Source organism: Aquarana catesbeiana, linkage group LG01 (genome assembly GCF_042186555.1).
Source record: "Aquarana catesbeiana isolate 2022-GZ linkage group LG01, ASM4218655v1, whole genome shotgun sequence".
NCBI classification, from domain to species: domain Eukaryota; kingdom Metazoa; phylum Chordata; class Amphibia; order Anura; family Ranidae; genus Aquarana; species Aquarana catesbeiana.
In genome coordinates, this window is record NC_133324.1 from 142,567,944 (window position 1) to 142,582,846 (window position 14,903).

The 14,903-nt window shown below is 44.9% G+C and overlaps 1 protein-coding gene across 1 annotated transcript in view; it reads right to left on the reverse strand.

Moving 5' to 3' along the window:
- Nucleotides 1-4,864: 4,864 nt before the first annotated feature.
- Nucleotides 4,865-14,903, reverse strand: part of LOC141135105 (baculoviral IAP repeat-containing protein 1a-like) — a 61,572-nt gene continuing 51,533 nt past the window's right edge. The window contains exon 11 of the mRNA XM_073624402.1: nucleotides 4,865-5,493. Coding sequence (XP_073480503.1) covers nucleotides 5,132-5,493 — 362 coding nt within the window. The 3' untranslated portion in view covers nucleotides 4,865-5,131. The remainder of the gene's footprint in view (nucleotides 5,494-14,903) is intronic.

Sequence of the window (14,903 nt, forward strand, 5' to 3'; positions counted from 1 at the left end):
GAAGATTGTGGTCCAGGATCATTTAAAAACGAAACCTTAGCCCGTATGGATCTGTAGACGTGACAGATCCTGAGATGTGAGCACTAGCTAACTAAACCCATGTATACAAAGAAACCTGAATGAAAAGTATGATGAGACATGGAAACAAACGAAGATGAAATGGCTATTAGTGTATGCCGTAACTGCATGGCACTGACATGCTATTAAAGAACATGCTATGACATAACCGCTATGACAGAAACCAATGTGACAGAACACGCTCTGACAGAATCGCTGTGACCGATCCGCTATGACAGAAACATGCTATGACAGCACCCGCTATGACCGAACCACTGTGACAGAACCCGCTATGACTGGAACACACTATGACAGAACCGCTATGACAACCACTATGACTGAACATGTTATGACAGCCCCGCTATGACTGAACACCTTGAGACAGCCCTGCTCTGACTGAACACATTATGACAGCCCCGCTATGATTGGAACACGCTATATCTGAACACGCTATGACCTAACACGCTATGACTGAACACGCTATGACAGCTCCACTATGACTGCCCCGCTATGACTGGAACACACTATGCCTGAACATGCTATGACTGAACACGCTATGACTGGAACACTTTATGACAGCCCCGCTATGACTGGAACACGTTATGACTGGAACATTACACGTTGTGGCAGAATGCTGTGACAGAACACCATGCCAGAAATTATATGATCAATGGCATGAATCTCAAAATGACCGTGACAGCGGAGATGACACACACCAGCCCCCCCCCCCCCCCCCCTTTACTGTTCCTTCCAGCCTGAAGACATCTGGCAGTCAGATTCACTATTGCAGAAAAATGACCTATGGTCTACCCCCCGCGATCCATACTGCAAGGTAACTTGGACTACCACTATGCGTCTCCCCTGCCACGGATCTCCAGCAATGGACAACACCCCTCTGAAACCTTATGGTACTGTCACTAATCAAAGTGAAATTACAATTCCAGTGGGAAGCATGTACCACCATGATCTGTGTAATGTTTGTGCATTTATTCAGGACATTCCACTGTCCTTCCTGCAGGGAACACTGCAACCTATACATCCCTCCCATGGCTGACACCTGCCCTCCCTCCTGTACTGTGCGGAGCACCCCCCCCCCCCCCCCGGTGCAGTCGGGGAAGTTGGGGGGCAGAAAGGTTGATTGGAGGGGAGGAGTGATCGGAGAAGATCCCATCTCTGGGAGCTGTATCCCCCGTGAGATAGTGGTACAGTCCCAGTCAATCATGTGTAGAAAATATAAACAAAGGACAAGATACAAGTAAGAAAAGCTAACTCCTTGTATCCGTAGACACTCATAGGGCTTTAATTTCAATAAAATGTCCTTATTTATTTAATGTTCTGCATGCATTTGGGTTCAGTGGTAATTTTAATACTTGGATACATGACTAGGGGGGTACATAAGATACATTGACCAAACTGCCTGACCACCACTCCACTGACTACTATAACAGATTGACCAGACATAACACCGACTGGATTTTCAATGGCCATAGCAGCCTTTTTATTAATCAAATATTAATAATATATTAAACATCCCAACATATGAACATATAGACAGTATTCAAGGGGCCCCAAGGTCTTTGTGGGCATGCACTTCAAGTGTCTGTGTAAACCACCATTTTAGGCATTAAGTTTTCTCATCCTGGCTCTCTTCCGACTGAACGCCTCCCAAATCCTTTCCACGTTTCCAACCCCTGAAGCTCCACCTGCTCCACCCTTTCTACCAATCTGGTGAGTACCACCTCTCTTAATTGCCTTTGATCTCACTAGGACACTTCCTATATCCAAACCCCTATTAACCTAGCCATGTAGGCCCTGTCACTAGGCTTCTTTCTTTTTTACGCCGGGCCTAACTGATCTTTTATACGCAACCCCAAGCATGGCTACATTATTAATGACTATATCTCTTCCTTGTTTTCTATACAGCAAGACACTAGACAAGGCTGCCTTTTTTGCCCTTGCAGTAGAGAAAGCCCATAGTGGAGTCTATTCGAAAATCCTCATTGTAGAAGGTTATGCAGATCGATGTGTTGGAAGAACAGTTTTTATACTTTAATGATATGCTATTGTATTTTTGTGAACCACAACAGACCTTACCTGAAGTACTATGAATTGTTCAAGGTTATGGGTATTACTCTGGGTTTAAAGTACAGTGCCTTACAAAAGTATTCACGCCCTCTGGCATTTTTCGTGTTTTGTTGCCTCACAACCTGGAATTAACATGGATTGTTTGAGGATTTGCATAATTTAATTTACAGAACATGACTTTGAAGATTTGTTTTTGTTTATTGTGAAGCAAACAACGAATAGGACAAAATAACAGAAAAAGTCAATGTGCATAACTATTCACCCCCCTAAAGTCAATACTTTGTAGAGCCACCTTTTGTGGCTATCACAGCTCCAAGTCGCTTTGGATAAGTCTCTATGAGCTTGCCACATCTTACCACTGGGATTTTTGCCCATTCCTCCTTGCAAAACTGCTCCAGCTCCTCCAGTTGGATGGTTTGCGCTTGTGAACAATCTTTAAGTCTGACCACAGATTTTCTGTTGGATTGAGGTCTGGGCTTTGACTAGGCCACTCCAACACATTTACATGTTTCCCCTTAAACCACTCACGTGTTGCTTTAGCAGTGTGTTTGGGGTCATTGTCCTGCTGGAAGGTGAACCTCCGTCCTAGCCTCAAATCACCCACAGAGTGGTACAGGTTTTGCTCAAGAATATTCCTGTATTTAGCACCATCCACCTTTCCCTCAACTCTGACCAGTTTCCCAGTCCCGATTGCTGAAAAACATCCCCACAGCATGATGCTGCCACCACCATGTTTCACTGTGGGGATGGTGTTCTTTGGGTGATGTGATGTGTTGGGTTTGCACCAGACATAGCATTTTTTTTGATGACCAAAAAGTAAAATTTTAGTCTCATCAGACCAGAGCACCTTCCTCCATACATTTTGGGAGTCTCCCACATGCCTTTTTGCAAACTCAAAACGTGCCATTTTGTTTTTTGCTGAAAGTAATGGCTTTCTTCTGGCCACTCTGCCCTAAAGCCCAACTCTATGGAGTGTACGGCTTATTGTCGTCCTATGTACAGATACTACAGTCTCTGCTGTGGAACTCTGCAGCTCCTCTAGGGTTACCTTAGGTTTCTGTGCTGCCTCTCTGATTAATGCCCTCCTTGCCCGGTCCGATCCAGTTTTTGGTGTGTGGCCGTCTCTTGGCAGGTTTGCTGTTGTGCCATGTTCTTTCCATTTGGTTATGATAGATTTAATGGTGCTCCTAGGGATCATCAAAGATTTGGATATTTTTTTTATAACCTAACCCTGACTTTTACTTCTAAACAACATTGTTCCTTGGTCTTCACGGCAGTGTTTGGTTAGTGGTGCCTCTTGCTTAGGTGTTGCAGCCTCCGGGGCCTTTCAAAAAGGTGTGTATATGTAATGACAGATCATGTGACACTTAGATTGCACACAGGTGGACATCATTTCACTAATTATGTGACTTCTGAAGGTAATTGGTTGCACCAGAGCTTTTTATGGGCTTCATAACAAAGGGAGTGAATACATACGCACATGCCAATTATCAGTTTTTTATTTCTGAAAAATTGTTTTATGTATATATTTTTCTAATTTTACTTCAACAACTTAGACTATTGTGTTCTGATCCATCACATATAATTCAGATTACGGCCTTTAGTTCAGTGTTTTTTTAATCTGAATTATATGTGATGGATCAGAACACAATAGTCTAAGTTGGTGAAGTAAAATTAGAAAAATATATACATAAAAATATTTTTCAGAAATAAAAAATAATTGGCATGTGCGTATGTATTCACCCCCCAATTTATAGTGCCTTGCAAAAGTATTCACCCCCTTGGCTTTTTACCTATTTTGTTACATTACAGCCTTTAGTTCAGTGTTTTTTTAATGTAACAAAATAGGTAAAAGCCGGTGAATACTTTTGCAAGGCACTATAAATTGGGGGGTGAATACATACGCACATGCCAATTATTTTTTTATTTCTGAAAAATTGTTTTATGTATTTATTTTTCTAATTTTACTTCACCAACGTAGACTATTGTGTTCTGATCCATCACATATAATTCAGATTAAAAAACATTGAACCTAAAGGCTGTAATGTAACAAAATAGGTAAAAAGCCAAGGGGGGCGAATACTTTTGCAAGGCACTGTAAATTGGACTAAATCGCATATATTTCGCATGGATCCAGAACTCCACTACACCCTTCTGCCTGACTGCCCACTACAGACCACAGATAAGGTTCAATGCTTAGGTATAAATGTTCAATGACTGTTATCCAAATATTATAACAAGTGCAGTGACTGTCATATGTATCCTCTTTTCGCACCAAGACAATTTATTGGCTTAAAGGAGAAGTACAGTCAAAGCTCGTTTGGCTGTACTTCTCCTGTGGATCAATAGAGTGCAGTTCAATCTGCACTCCTGTGACCAGTTTTCAGCAAACAGAAGCCCGCTGTCAGCTGGCATCACAGAGCTGGTCCAGGCTGGGGAAATATTGCGATCCACCCAGATCCGCTGAGAGCCTGAGCCAGCTGCTCCTGCCCCTGACATTTTAGGGCCTCAAGAAATTAGATAGGCAGTCAGTATCAGGATTGATCAATATATATATATATATATATATATATATATATATATATATATATATATATATATATATATATATATATATATATATATATATATATATATATGTAGCAGACTACATTTTGGCCTAAATCTATGAAGAAAGATTATTTGTTTGCAAAATTTTAAACAAAAAACAAAGAAAAACTAGTTTTTTTTTCCCAAAATTGTGGTATTTTTTCTTTTACATAGCAAAAAATTAAAAACCCAGTTGTGATTAAATACATGTTGCATTACAGTGAAAATGCTAATTAAAGTAGCATAGTGCTGAATAGCAAAAAATGCCCTGGTCATGAAGGGGGTAAAGGCGTCCAGTGGTCAAGAGGTTTAAAAAAAAGAAGCTATACTGGCTATTGTATTTAAAAAATGTTTTTAGCCTTGATTTCAGCTTTAGTTCTGTCTTTTGTAGATCACGTACCTAATCCTGAATATTTGGAGCAAATGGAAAGGGTACCTGCCAAATAACTTCTAAACTTTTGGACTGAGGGTGCTTCTCTTTCATGCTGTTAAACATATTGAGGTCATCTTTATCCAGAAGCCACCCCAACATCCATATTGTCGTCAGGCTAGGTAGTCTAGACGCAAACCGAACAAAGGCAGTAACAGTGGTAGCATGACACTTCATAGCCTTATTTATTTTAGCCATGTTCAGGAGATTTAATTCTGGCATGTCTTCAGCTGTTTCAAAAAATGTTCTCCATCCAGATTCTGACACATTGTAACAGGAATGAAGCTCAAGATGGCAAAGCTTTTTCAAACAGCCCTTCTTTGCAACATATCCTGTAAAAGTCAAAGTTACAGATTAGATAAAAGATTCAATTGTCAAAATTCTTGGGAAATTTTAGAGCTTTCCTAAACTGAATGGGGGATATAATCATGTGTGTGTCTTCTAGTAGTGTCTCATGATCTGCCCCAACTAGATTTAAAGGATAAGTTCACCTTTCTGAACCAGTTACTCCTGTATTTAGGGTGTAATATGTAATATGTTCAGCATCAACCACCTCACCCCGACACCCCCCCCTTCCCTGTGGCAAAGGGTGGGAGGCCATATCCCGGTTATCCCCCAGTGGATAAGGACACCCCTGTACTACGCAGGCGCTGCGCTTGCGCAGTACGAATGACTAGGAGCCGCCGAAAATAGTCGAAGCTGAAAAACTTCAATCAGCTGTACACGGTGCCTGCGCCCTGGGTCTAGGTTCAAGCCCCACCATCCAAGTGGACCTAGAGGGGGAATAAAAAAATGCTGAGCGCAGCGAGGCCGTGCCCGAAGCGTGGCGAGCGGCCCTCTTACAGGCGCCGTGTACAGCTGATTTCTCTTCTATTTGGCTTCGGCTATTTCCGCCGTCTCCTTCTGAGCAAGCGCTGCAGCTGCGCAGTAGAGGGGGGTCCTTATCCGCCGAGGGGAACTTTCTCGGCAGAACACCGGCACCTGCTGTCTCAATTTGAAAACTGCTCTGCCCACATAGCTGCTTCATCCATTCACAGATTTCTGTGAATGAATTAACTACAACTAACATCATCCATTGCCGCAGTTTTCAATGAACTTCAAGAGCTTTGGTGAGCATTCTTGTAGTTCATTGATCTTCTTGGACTTCAGTAACTGCCTGTCCATATCGGAGGTATGGGCAGACAGCTATATTGACAATTTGCAGGAGCCTGACATTGCACTTGCAATTTGCCGATCGTGGTTGCAATGCTTTACAGGCTCCTAAGGAAAGAAATGATAATTTCAGGTGATCCTGCCAGCAAAACACTTTTTGTCATACTGTGAAAACACTCATTCTCTGCCCTAATTTGTGTGGCGCGTCACGGCCCATAATTCACTGCGGCATCGCAGTGCATTGCTGGCTGATGATTGGCCAAGCATGCACTACAACCCGCATGCTTGGCCAATCACAGCGCCGTCTGTAGCGAGAGCTGTAAATGGCCAAAGCCAGGCTGGTTTTGGCCAATTATGGCTCAGGGGGTTTAGTACACGCCCCACACTATATAAGGCCGCCTCCACGGCGGCCCTGTGTAGTGTGTTCCGGCGTTGAGAGACAGAGAGACAGTGTCATTTGATTTAAGTTAGATAGATTAGGCAGGACAGTCAGTCAGTTAGCTGCACTTACAGTGTATTGTGTATATATATGCATCCCAGGTGTTGTATATATATATATATATATATATATATATATATATATATATATATATATACACATATATATATATATATATATATATATATATATATATATATATATACATACACTGTATTCAGTTTAGCTAGATCCGTTCCTGTTATTATCTTCCTACTGACAGGCAGGCTTGTGTTGTTACAGTATTTACAGCTACCTGAAGAAAATTGCTGGTGTTCTTCTGATCCTATTAGTACCACAGTCAGGCAGCTAGACTATTTACAGTTAGTGTAGTGCGTGCTCCTCACAGTGTTCAGCTAAAGCTACAAATTAGTGTAGTGCGACCTCTGCACAGTGTTCAACTTAAGCTACAAGTTAGTGTAGTGCACAGTGTTCAGCTAAAGCTACAAGTTAGTGTAGTGCGTCCTCCTCACAGTGTTCAGCTAAAGCTACAAGTTAGTGTAGTGTGACCTCTGCACAGTGTTCAGCTAAAGCTACAAGTTAGTGTAGTGCGTCCTCCTCACAGTGTTCAGCTAAAGCTACAAGTTAGTGTAGTGCGACCTCCGCACAGTGTTCAGCTAAAGCTACAAGTTAGTGTAGTGCATCCTCTGAACAGTGTTCAGCTAAAGCTACAAGTTAGTGTAGTGCACAGTTTTCAGCTAAAGTTACAAGTTAGTGTAGTGCGACCTCCTCACAGTGTTCAGCTAAAGCTACAAGTTAGTGTAGTGCGTCCTCTAAACAGTGTTTAGCTAAAGGTACAAGTTAGTGTAGTGTGACCTCTGCACAGTGTTCAGCTAAAGCTACCTGTAGAAGGTTGGTGGTGTTTTCCTGATCCTATCACTACCGCAGGCAGCTACATTATTTACACTTTAGTGTAGTGCGACCTCTGCACAGTGTTCAGCTAAAGCTACCTGTAGAAGGTCGGTGGTGTTTTCCTGATCCTATCACTACTGCAGGCAGCTACATTATTTACACATTAGTGTAGTGCGACCTCTGCACAGTGTTCAGCTAAAGCTACCTGTAGAAGGTTGGTGGTGTTTTCCTGATCCTATCACTACCGCAGGCAGCTACATTATTTTAACGTTAGTGTAGTGCGACCTCTGCACAGTGTTCAGCTAAAGCTATCTGTAGAAGGTTTGTGGTGTTTTCCTGATCCTATCACTACCGCAGGCAGCTACATTATTTTAACGTTAGTGTAGTGCGTCCTCTTCACAGTGTTCAGTTAAAGCTACCTGTGGAAGGTTGGTGGTGTTTTCCTGATCCTATCACTACCACAGGCAGCTACATTATTTACACGTTAGTGTAGTGCGACCTCTGCACAGTGTTCAGCTAAAGGTACCAGTAGAAGGTTGGTGGTGTTTTCCTGATCATATCACTACCGCAGGCAGCTACATTATTTTAACGTTAGTGTGGTGCGTCCTCTTCACAGTGTTCAGCTAAAGCTACCTTTAGAAGGTTGGTGGTGTTTTCCTAATCCTATCACTACCGCAGGCAGCTACAGTATTTTAACGTTAGTGTAGTGCGTCCTCTGCACAGTGTTCAGCTAAAGCTATCTGTAGAAGGTTGGTGGTGTTTTCCTGATCCTATCACTACCGCAGGTAGCTACATTATTTACACGTTAGTGTAGTGCGACCTCTGCACAGTGTTCAGCTAAAGCTACCTGTGGAAGGTTGGTGGTGTTTTCCTGATCACTACCGCAGGCAGCTACATTATTTTAACGTTAATGTAGTGCGTCCTCTGCACAGTGTTCAGCTAAAGCTATCTGTAGAAGGTTGGTGGTGTTTTCCTGATCCTATCACTAGCGCAGGCAGCTACATTATGTACACGTTAGTGTAGTGCGTCCTCTTCACAGTGTTCAACTAAAGCTACTTGTAGAAGGTTGGTGGTGTTTTCCTGATCCTATTACTACCTCAGGCAGCTACATTATTTTAACGTTGGTCTAGTGCATCCTCTGCACAGTGTTCAGCTAAAGCTACAAGTTAGTGTAGTGCGACCTCTGCACAGTGTTCATCCAAAGCTACCTGTAGAAGATTGGTGGTGTTCTCATACGACAGGCAGGCAGTTGATTTTGCTAGTTGCAGTATCTATATATATATATATATATATATATATATATATATATATCCCAGCTTAGTGCAGCTACATCTCACTGCAGGCCATTAGTATGTCTGGAAGGCCAACATGGAGAGGCAGACAGTCACAAGCCAATAAAAGAGTACAAGCAGGCTCTGTGTCTAGAGGCAACAGTGCTGGTCATGGTGACGGTGCATCCTCATCAGCACGTGGCCATGGGACACGCTTGGCCTTTTTTTCGGCAGCTGGCCGTGTTGAGCCGCAACATGCGGAAGACTTGGTCGAGTGGATGACCAAGCCGTCCTCATCCTCCTCATCCTCTCTCACCCATGCTCAGGGTACTTTGTCTGGCAAAGCAGCTGCCAACGCAGTCTCTTCCCTCGGCTCAATGGCATCAGTGACTCCTTCCCTAGCCCCATGTCCTCCTGAGGAGTCCCTCGAACTGTTTGCCCACAGTGTTGGGTACATGCTCCAGGATGATGTCCAGCGTTTAGAAGGCTCTGATGATGATACTGAGCTAGATGAAGGCAGTAACGTGAGCACGGACAGAGGGGGTGCCCAAGAAGGACAGCAATCTGGCAGTCATGCTCCCCCTGCTCCAGCATACTGCCAGGTTTGCTCCAGTGATGAGGAGGGAGGGGATGATGAGGTCACTGACTCAATGTGGGTGCCTGATAGGAGAGAGGAGGAGGAGGAGGAGGCACATCACCAACAAGGCAGGATGCCCTCCAGGGGCCAGCCTAAGGGCAGCACACTGACTGCATCACACCACAAAGCTCCGCATGTACAGGGCGCTGCTGTCTCTGCGCGTTATTCCAAAAGTTCTTTGGTGTGGTAGAATTAGGTGTGTCACAGCCAAGTACTTGTGGGCAATCTGCTTTCGGTACACCGATGTCAGATTGTACCAGGCAAATTTCCCTGCCCCAGCTGCTGCACCGCCAAAAGAAGTTTGCTCCCAGCCATCCACATGCCCAGCGGTTGAATGCTTGCTTGGCAAAATTGCTAGCACTTCAACTGCTACCTTTTCAGTTGGTAGACTCTGCCCCCTTTCTGTGAGTTTGTGGAATGTGCGGTTCCTCAGTGGCAGGTACCCAAACGCCACTTTTTCTCACGGAAGGCGATTCCGGCTCTCTACCGGCATGTGGAAGGCAATGTCCATGCCTCGCTGGACAGGACGGTCAGCGGTAAGGTGCATATTACCGCTGTCTCATGGTCCAGCAGGCATGGACAGGGACATTACCTAAGTTTCACGGCGCATTGGGTGATTCTGCTGGCAGCTGGGAGGAATGCAGGACAAGGTGCAGTAGTGTTGGAGGTTGTTCCACCACCACGCCTCCAAAATGCCACTACTTATGATTCTGACACACCTCTCTCCTCCACCCCATCCTCTTCTTCTTCCTCCATGGCCTCTTCCTGTGCTTTGTCCTCGGAACCAGCGGTGCTCCGTAGGCGTTCAAGGGGCTACTATGTATGCAGGCCAAAAGATGCCATGCGGTGCTTGAGCTGGTGTGCTTGGGGGACAGGAGCCACACTGGGGCAGAGGTTCTGTCAGCTCTGTAGGGGCAGGTTCAGAGGTGGTTGACACCACACCAACTTAAGGCAGGAATGGTGGTTTGCGACAATGGCACAAACCTCCTCTGACAGGGACAAATGACCCATGTGCCCTGTTTGGCTCACGTCCTTAACTTGGTGGTTCAGCTGTTCTTGGGCAGGTACCCGGGCTTACAGGATGTCCTGAAGCAGGCCAGGAAAGTCTGTGTGCATTTCTGCCGGTCATATAATGCCAGTGCTTGGCTGGCAGACCTCCAAAAGGAATTTAACCTGCCCAAGAACTGCCTAATCTGTGACATGCCCACCAGGTGGAACTCAACGTTGGCCCGCACTGCAGCGGCTGCACACGCAGCAGAGGGCCATCAATGAGTACCTGTGCAACTATGGCACCAGGACAGGGTCAGGGGAGCTTGTTTTATTTCCCCCACACCAGTGGGCCATGATTAGGGATGCATGCACTGTCCTGTCACCATTTGAGGAGGCCATGAGGATGGTGAGCAGTGACAGTGCATGCATCAGTGACACTGTCCCCCTTGTCCACCTGTTGGAGCATACGCTGCATGGAATAATGGACAGGGCACTTGAGGCAGAACAGAGGCAGGAAAAGGAGGACTTCCTTAGCTCTGAAGGCCCCCTTTATCCAGACAGTGTTCCTGCGTGCCCGCCGATCACACAGGAAGAGGACGAGGAGGAGGAGGAGGATTGTGTCAGTATGAAGGTGGAGCCTGGCACTCAGCATCAGCAGCAGTCTTTAAGGGATCATTTACAGTCCCAAGAAACACATGGACTTGTACGTGGCTGGGAGGAGGTGGCTGCGGATCATGTCGCCCTTAGTGGCCCAGAGGACTCTGGACCGAATGCCTCAGCAAACCTACGCTGCATGGCCTCCCTGATCCTCCTGCAAAGCCTGCGTAAGGATCCTCATATTCGTGGTATCAAGGAGAAGGACCAATACTGGCTGGCAACCCTCCTTGATCCACGTTACAAGGGTAAGGTTGCGAACCTTATCTTGCCGTCGCAGAGGGAGCAGAGGATGAAACATTTTCGGGAGGCCTTGCAGAAAGGTCTGTGCAACGCGTTCCCAGAGACTGTGAGGTTACAAACTCCTGTTTCTGGACAACGTGTTGCTGAGGCTTCGGTCAGTCAAAGAAGGAGCGGTGAAGAAGGTGGCCGTCTGACCGATGCGTTCAGACAATTTTTTAGTCCGCAGCCCCAAGGTATGATCGGTTCCAGCAACCATCGCCAGTGTCTGTTTTACATGGTGCAGGAATACCTAGGGGCAAGATCTGACTTGGACACCTTTCCCACCGAAAATCCTCTGGGTTACTGGGTCTTGAGGATGGATCACTGGCCAGAGCTTGCACAGTATGCAATTGAGCTACTGGCCTGTCCTGCATCCAGCGTTCTTTCAGAACGCACATTCAGCGCTGCTGGAGGCTTTGTAATCGATCACAGGGTGCGTCTGTCCACTGACTCGGTCGATCGGCTGACCTTCATAAAAATGAATCAGTCTTGGATCACCACCAGCTACCAAGCACCTGATGCTGATGTAACCGAATAATTTTTTTTGAAATGTCAGATCCCTTCAAAGACTGCCTATGCTGATGCTGAGTGACTATCCTGTTATACTGATTAATTATCCTCTTCCTCCTCAATGATCACGATGATAGCTTGTAAGAACTGACAGCTGTAAAAATGCAACATGAGAAGATATAATAGTGTAATATCTTTCCACAATTAATTATATTTTGTCCTAGTAAACAAAAACCAAGATACCAACTGCAGAAATCCACCTACCTTAGTTGTTATAGTAATAGGGCACATATAGGTGTAACTGAAAGGCAAAAATCTACTCAGATACCAGTTCTGATTTTCTTATTGAAGAAGTCTGAACTTTAAGGGTAATTCCACTTTTGTGGGGGAAAAAAAATTGCAAAAAAAAAAAAAATGATATAGCGTATACGGTTGTGACGCAAATCATATTGTAATTGAATGTATTTAAAATGACCTTTCCTTTTCAATCTGCAGCCACTGTAATTTTCTGTAAATGCAATGCAATATGGCTACATGGAGTTGTTCTGTAAACAGAATGTGCACTGACCACGCCCCCGAAATATAATTTCCTGCTCACACACATAGGTTGGACTTGATGGACTTGTGTCTTTTTTCAACCTCACCTACTATACTAGAACATTTTTGGTTCTGGGCGCCGCCAGTCCTGCCACCAATGCCTAAGGCCCAATTTTTCAGCCCCTGTTTAACAGGGGCATGTAATTACAATTTTTCATGCAATTCTTTGCAGCAGGGCTAGCTCCTGCACTCCAACTAGAGTATCTGTGAGGAGTTGCAGTGTTGTGGCACCAGCACCAGTGCCTAAGGCCCAATTTTTCAGTCCCTGTTTAACAGGGGCGTGTAATTACAATTTTTGATGCAATTCTTTGCAGCAGGGCTAGTTCCTGCGCTCCAACTAGAATATCTGTGAGGGGTTGCAGTGTTGTGGCACCAGCACCAGTGCCTAAGGCCCAATTTTTCAGCCCCTGTTTAATAGGGGCGTGTAATTACAATTTTTGATGCAATTCTTTGCAGCAGGGCTAGTTCCTGCGCTCCAACTAGAGTATCTGTGAGGGGTTGCAGTGTTGTGGCACCAGCACCAGTGCCTAAGGCCCAATTTTTCAGCCCCTGTTTAACAGGGGCGTGTAATTACAATTTTTGATGCAATTCTTTGCAGCAGGGCTAGTTCCTGCGCTCCAACTAGAGTATCTGTGAGGGGTTGCAGTGTTGTGGCACCAGCACCAGTGCCTAAGGCCCAATTTTTCAGCCCCTGTTTAACAGGGGTGTGTAATTACAATTTTTGATGCAATTCTTTGCAGCAGGGCTAGTTCCTGTGCTCCAACTAGAGTATCTGTGAGGGGTTTCAGTGTTGTGGCACCAGCACCAGTGCCTAAGGCCCAATTTTTCAGCCCCTGTTTAACAGGGGCATGTAATTACAATTTTTGATGCAATTCTTTACAGCAGGGCTAGTTCCTGCGCTCCAACTAGAGTATCTGTGAGGGGTTTGCATGTTGTGGCACCAGTGCCTAAGGCCCAATTTTTCAGCCCCTGTTTAACAGGGGCGTGTAATTACAATTTTTGATGCAATTCTTTGCAGGAGGGCTAGTTCCTGCGCTCCAACTAGAGTATCTGTGAGGGGTTGCAGTGTTGTGGCACCAGCACCAGTATCTAAGGCCCAATTTTTCAGCCCCTGTTTAACAGGGGCGTGTAATTACAATTTTTGATGCAATTCTTTACAGCAGGGCTAGTTCCTGCACTCCAACTAGAGTATCTGTGAGGGGTTCCAGTGTTGTGGCACCAGCACCAGTGCGTAAGGCCCAATTTTTCTGCCCCTGTTTAACAGGGACATGTAATTAGAATTCTTGATCTAATATTTCACAGCAGGGCCCGTTTCTGCGCCCACCAAGAGTATCTGTGAGGACGTACAGTGTTGCGGCACCAGCACCACCACCACCACCAAAGGCCCAAATGTCACAGGGGTGATAACCCTTCCCTAGGTTTTCCAAAAAGCTTAAAATAGATTTTTTGGCTGGAGCTAAACATGTTAAAAATGTACCAGTTCAAAATTACAAACAGTTTCTACTTAACAACAAACCTACAGTCCCTGTCTTGTTTGCACCGCCTGTATACTGCTGTTCAGAGTATATAGGGCCTGGGGGCCCCACACCTTTCCTTTTTTAATTTGGGTGCGAGGTTCCCCTTAATATCCATACAAGACCCAAAGGGCCTGGTAATGGACTTGAGGGTACCCATGCCGTTTGTCTCACTGATTTTCATCCATATTGCCAGGACCGGACATTACATTAAAGCCGCAAGCAGTTTTAAATTACTTTTTTTCCTTTAAAAATGACATTTTGTGCAGGGGCTGTTCTAAGCACGGGAAACACACAGCACTTTACAGGCATACTATAGACACCCCCCAGGTACGATATTTAAAGGAATATTTCACTTTTTTTTTTTTTTACTTTAAGCATCATTAAAATCACTGCTCCCGAAAAAACGGCCCTTTTTAAAAACTTTTTTTTTGCATTGATACATGTCCCCTGAGGCAGGACCCGGGTCCCCAAACCCTTTTTAGGACAATTCCATGCAAATTAGCCTTTAAAATGAGCACTTTTGATTTCGAACCTTCGAGTCCCATAGACGTCAATGGGGTTCTAAAGTTTGTGCGAATTTTCGGTCTGTTCGCAGGTTCTGGTGCGAACCGAACCGGGGGGGTGTTCGGCTCATCCCTAGTTGTCACCCTAGGCTGTCCATGATACTTTTTTGATTTGCGCTAGTAGTTACAGGATTTTGATGCACAAAGCTTTAGCTAAATGTTAACAAGCTCTGAAAAAAACCCACACACACAAATAGGGTAATACAAGTGAGAAAGTTTGTCAGATAAGAAAATGAGTG